Source organism: Acomys russatus, chromosome 2, assembly GCF_903995435.1.
Source record: "Acomys russatus chromosome 2, mAcoRus1.1, whole genome shotgun sequence".
Lineage (NCBI taxonomy): Eukaryota > Metazoa > Chordata > Mammalia > Rodentia > Muridae > Acomys > Acomys russatus.
In genome coordinates this window covers 56,519,391-56,525,390 of record NC_067138.1, presented here as the reverse complement: position 1 = coordinate 56,525,390, position 6,000 = coordinate 56,519,391, and the positions used below count along the sequence as shown (strand labels likewise).

At 46.2% G+C, this 6,000-nt stretch overlaps 1 protein-coding gene across 1 annotated transcript; it reads left to right on the top strand.

Moving 5' to 3' along the window:
- The first annotated feature begins 839 nt into the window (after positions 1-839).
- Positions 840-3,426, top strand: Smim8 (small integral membrane protein 8). The gene is made up of 3 exons (XM_051161505.1): positions 840-921; positions 1,804-1,960; positions 3,016-3,426. The coding sequence occupies exons 2-3, from the start codon at positions 1,826-1,828 to the stop codon at positions 3,172-3,174; spliced, it is 294 nt and encodes a 97-aa protein (XP_051017462.1). The 5' UTR covers positions 840-921; positions 1,804-1,825; the 3' UTR covers positions 3,175-3,426.
- Positions 3,427-6,000: the final 2,574 nt, after the last annotated feature.

Sequence of the window (6,000 nt, the reverse complement as noted above, 5' to 3'; positions counted from 1 at the left end):
AAAACAAAAGCATCAGTGCTATCAGAGATCCCATGAGGAGTCTCTTAGAACCCCCCTGGAGATCTAATTTGGGATACTCTGGTTAGTTATCTTTGGTCAATTAGAATGTGTTTTCACACAGGTGGCAGCTGCTGACCCATGTCTCAGGAGAATGGCTTGGGCACGGCCCCAGTTCTAACAGCCCGAACCTCTACTCTGCTAACTCCAGTCCCCTTTCTCTTAACGCTGTCCCGCCACACCTCTGCTCCATTAGCATATCCTAGAAAGCCCCCAGACTCTTTTTTTTTTGGCGGAGCTGCTGTCCCTTTCCTTGAGGACCCTTGGCAGTTCTACCCTGAATAAAGCTTTGCCTTTCGGCCTCAGAGGCTCTCTCGTTAAGCTATAAATTCCCACTTTCATTAAGTGCGTATTTTTAGATATCTCATTATATAATATACATGAAACACACGAAACGAAAGCTTATTTGAATGTGAGAGCCTGAAAGTCAAAGGCTCCAAGAAAGCAAACTTCGGGCTGCACACCCGGGTTCCGCCGCCAGTGCCCCTGCTCTGCGGCCTCCCGGGCATAGGAGGCGCTATGGAGCGGTTTTCCTGCAGCCTGAAGCCGGCAGTGCGGAGGGAGCGCACCGGATGCGGAAGCGCACCGGGGCCGGGGGAGGTGGGTGCGGGGAGAGGATGTCGGGGAAGCGCACCCGAGCGGGGAGCGCACCGGATGCGGAAGCGCACCGGGGCCGGGGGAGGTGGGTGCGGGGAGAGGATGTCGGGGAAGCGCACCCGAGCGGGGAGCGCACCGGATGCGGAAGCGCATCGGGAGGGGTTGTCGGGGAAGCGCACCTGAGAGGAAGCGCACCGGAGGCCCGGAAAGTTCGCCCAGCTGCGTCGGAGTCCGCGCTGCAGTTCTCGGGCATTGCAGTTGCCCAAGGTCAGGCCCCGCCGGCTCTCGAAAGGGTGTGTTGTGGTTTGCACAAGCTGCCGGAGTGGGTTGCTGACAGTCGAAAATTCAGACTTAATCGATTGTTGTAACTTCTGGAGCTTCGAATGCACCTGGGTTTTAGTGAGCTCTCCGCGGCGACCTGCGAGGTAGACTACAGCCTTGCAGGGAAGCCTGCCTCCCCCGCCCCCACTACAGCCTTCAGATCCCATCCTCGGGGAGAGCAGAGAGGGAAGGAGAAAGAACGAATGACAACAGAGATGGGAAGAGTCATTTAAAAAAATACACAATGAGATATGAGACATAATATAAAATCTGAAATATGCGCCACACAACAGGTAGATGATATTGAGAGGTTTATTAAATGAGAATGGGAGAGCAGGAAAGGGGCACCCCAGAGAGACAGAGAGATAGAGATAGCAAGGGAGGAAGAGGGAGAAATAGGAAGAGAGGTAAGAGAGAGAGGTAGGTGGGTTTGTCTTTCTATAAAGTGCTGGGTAGGGCCACGCTCAGTGGCAGGTAGGCAGTGACTTCACAGGTAGACTATTTTACCCTGTTTTACCCAGCGGAACCTAAAGCACCACTTGAAAAGAAACACACGGTTGATCCTTCTTGGAGCACATCGAGAACAAAAAAAGAGTGTTTTCTTGTTCTAAGGGCTTTGAGCCCAGCCTGATGGAGCGCGCTTTTAATCCCAGCACTTGGGAGAGTGGGAGGGAAGGCAGGTCTCCGTCACTCAAGGCTGACATGGTCTATGTATGTAGGGAGTCCAGGCTAGTCAGGGCTGCCTAGCAAGACTTTGTCTCAAACAAACAAGAGAGGTTTACCAAAAATTAAGTACGAAGGGAAAAAAACCACATATATGGTTTTTAGGTGATAACCTCCAGTAGCCAAGATGTCCTCAGGACCCAAGCCTCCAACAGTTAAAACAGAACCATCAAAAGAGAGAAGCTTTGAAAGCCCAGGCCTGCGAGGGACACGCACAACAACCTTATTCCGAGCCGTGAATCCAGAGCTTTTCATTAAACCTGTAAGAAATACCTCCCAGAGACTTGTTCACTTTCCTGTAGCATTTGTTTGTATAGAAGACATTTTGTCCTGACTGAGACCCTTAACTTGGTCATGTGTCTCAGACCTTTAATCCCAGCCCTTGGGAGACAAAGGCTGGAGGTAACAGCCAGCCTGGGGCTACAGCCTGAGACTCTTGTTACAAGAAAAGCATAGTATATATTGTATAAAGGTCCGGCGCCACCTCTGATTTTTGGTGTCTACTGAGGTTCTTGGAATGTATCCTCCATGGACGGGGGGTGGGGGGGTGGGGGGGGGTTACTCTAGTAGACATGGGGGCAGAAGCAGGAACTACTATGTGCACTACTCCTGTGGGCATGTACTGCCCAAGGAAAAGCCAGCGTGTTAAGTATAGACATATACAGAGGTGGCCATGTCTGGTTTATGTGTTTACAGGGATTACAAAATATAGACAAGTGTGTCTCTGGAAACTTCCCACACCTTTAATTCACAGCTAGATCACTTTGATTTTAAGAGTCTTGGGTTTTCTGTCAATATCTTAAAGGTAATTAAGACAGCCTAATACCTGTTTCAGTTGCTACATTTCTTGACTAGAGTAGGTTCCCGAAACAGAGGGTGTAGGTTTCATTGCTGTACATACTGTAAGGTATGAAAGGTTTTTGTGACAGTTGTCCATATGTCAGGCAAGAGAAATAGCATGTACACAGCAGTCTTCGCGTTCTGACGACGTAAACTAGGTTGCATCTGTAGTTCAGAGATGAGACCTCTCCTGAGCAGCATCCATGCCTCCCTCCTCACTGCACTTCCACCTTCCCAGAGCAGCGGTCTAAGCTGTCCAGCCTACAGGGAGAAGCAGGAGTCTTACGTCACCTGTAAAGCCTTGGGTGTTAAGCTGCTTGAATAAGTGATTATAATTAGTAAAATGGTTGAAAATACTGTCACTAGATGCTAGGGTGGTAGTGATGGCTTGTCATGCCAAGAGGGAGGTGTAGAATGGTGGTGGGCTCTCCTCAAATAGCAGTCGTACTGCACTTTCCAATTTTCTCTGTTTGACAGAACAAGCCTGTGATGGCCTTTGGGGTGGTAGCCCTTTCCCTCTGTGTGGCTTACATTGGTTATCTGCATGCGACACAGGAGAACAAGAAGGACCTCTATGAAGCTATTGACAGTGAAGGACATCGGTACATGAGGAGGAAAACATCCAAATGGGACTAAAGTGCTGCTCCCGTCAGATGGAGGGCTATCAGGCTCGGAAGCCTTTAGGTGAAAGACTTTCTCAGTGTATGGAATTGTGTTGCTTGTTCCGTAGTCTGTTAACAAGAGAAAATATACAATTTGAAAGCAATTCACTGTGGTAAATTTAGTCCCGTTAGAGCTGCAGCTATTATCTCAGTATTTTCCCCACAAAGAGTTTCTCAATATTTCTTCTATGAAAATGCCATGAGAATGGAATTTTGTTAATTATTAAATTCTGTATAATATTAAAGAACCCAGTACAGTTAAATTTGCATGGAGCTTCTAATGTTTTAAGGTGTGAATTGCACCTTTTCAGCAATGCTTTACTTTTTAATAGAGAAGATTTCCCCTTCTGCTACTAAAATCATGATTAAATTAATGAATGAAACAAAGTAATTAGCCAGGCAGTGGTGTTGCACGCCTTTAATCTCAGCACTGGGGGAGGCAGAGTCAGGCGGATCTCTGTGAGTTAGAGGCCAGCCTGGTCTACAAAGCGAGCCCAGGACAGCCAAGGCTACACAGAGAAATCCTGTTTGCAAAAACTAAAACCAAACCAACCCAACCTCACACCCCAAAGTAATTGAAATTTTTCTTTTAAAAAAATAATAGAAGACAAAGTAGGGATTAGCCTTAAAAATGCATTGGCACAGGAGAAGACTTCCTGAACACCGTTGGTATATACACTAAAATCAATAATTTAAAAGGGACCTCATGAAACTGAAAAACATCTGTAAAGCAAAGGACACTGTTGTTCAGACAATGTGGCAGCCTACAAAGTGGGAAAAGATTTTTACCGGCTCCACATCTGACAGAGGACTAATATCCAAAAATAAAAAGAACTCAAGATATTATCAAAAGATATCCAAAAGCTAAATAATGCAATTTAAAATGGGAGTACACACTTAAGCAGAATTCTCAGTAGAGCATTCTCAAAGGGCTGAGAAACATTTAAAGAAATAGTCAACATCCTTAGCCACCAGGGAAATGGAAATAAAAACTACGCGTGTCAGAATGGCCAAGATCAATAACACAAGTGACATGCCCTGCTGTTGAGGACATGGAATAAGGGGAACACTCATCCACTGCTGGAGGGGGTGCAAACTTGTACAACCACTATAGAAATCAACATGGTGGTTCCACAGGAAGATAGGAGCCCATCCGCCTCAAGACCCAGCTCTACCACCGTTAGGCATATATCCAGAGTACTGACTGAGAGGTGGGTCGAAAATGGAAGGGGAAGAGGGAGGGGAACCTAACCAGGACATATTGTATGAGAACAGAATCTATTTTCAATATATGGTGGCCGGGTTATAATAGGACTGAGGAGGTGGCTCTTCAGGTAAACCACTTGCCACCCAAGGAAGAGGACATGAGTTCGAATCCCAGTAAGCTAGGCACAGTAGAGTGAATCTGCAATTGTAGTGTCCACGCAGTAAGCTGGGAAGTGGAGGCAGCAGAGTGCCCAGAAGCTCGTGGGCCAGCCAGCCTGACACACAATAGAAACAGCAGAAGAGACAAAGACTGACATCTCAAGTTTCTCTGCCTTTCACACATACACACCACACACACTTGCCCTAACACACATCACATGTCGTAAACATACCATGTTTTTACTCATCTTTAATTAAATACTGCCGAGTTTATTTTTATAATTTGTTGTTAAAAACACAAGACCAATTGTTTTTGATAGTTGTTTTAAAACTAGAATAAATAAAAACAAATAAGATCTCTTTACTATACTGCATTTACCGTATATATTTTAAACTTTCCTACTGGGGTTTTGTATTTGTTTTCTTTCTAGATATTTTTACTCCATTTTCCAAGCCATAATTGGAACTTAGCAGAGAATCTCATCTCTGAAATTTGGTTTCATTGATATTATCAGATAATATCAGTGTAGACAGAGGTTATCATAATGTTAGCAGCTAGTATTTCGTTGTAGTTTTGCAAGGTACATGAAGGTGTGGCTTGATTTATAAACATCAAGAAGTGTAGCTAAGGCACAGGAAGCTAGCGCCGTGGGCCTAGAGCTCGCCGCTCACGCAGGAGGCCTGGATTCAGGCATGGCTGGCTGTGCCTGGCAGCCAGTGTCCGGGTGGAGGCAGAGGCAGGTGGATTCTGCAGGCTGCTTCATCAGCCAGCCCAGCTAAAACCAGGAGCTCTAGATTCAATGAGCAATCCTGTCTCACGAAGTAAGATGGAGCATAACAAAAAGATCCCCAGTGTGAACTTACGCACGAGTAAGCATACCTGCGTTCGTATCCATACGTTACACACTCAAAAGTAGTTAGTTAAGCCCGTTTTCAGCGTGTGCACTTACTGGGGCATTGTCATCTAGATTCTTGTTCAACAAAGTGAGTAGATATTCAGTGTCAGGGTACTACTACTTAGGTAAACCGTCAAAGGTTACTGCAGTACAGAGGGGCTGCAAAACCTGGACAGCATGCAGCCTTCAGCCATATAATGCCCACGTGAGGGACTCCGGCGAGAGGGACAGTCACGCGCAGAGGCGTGAGAAGTAATATGGGGGAAGGACCACTATGAATTTTAGAAGCAAGTACCCGATTATGCTAGTTTCTACAAAGTGTTACAGGTTATATCAGTCTTTGTATACGCAAAGTTTCAAAGGTATCCTGGCTGAGTCTTCATGTTTTCATCCCTTGTCTGTTGACTCAGGGCAGACTCACAGAGATCCACCTGCCTTTGCCTCCCGGGAGCTGGGATTAAAGGAATGCGCCACAAGTACCCTTCGAAATAGTCACAGTATTTTGAATTTTGAATTTTACTCACTCTAATCCTGTCAAC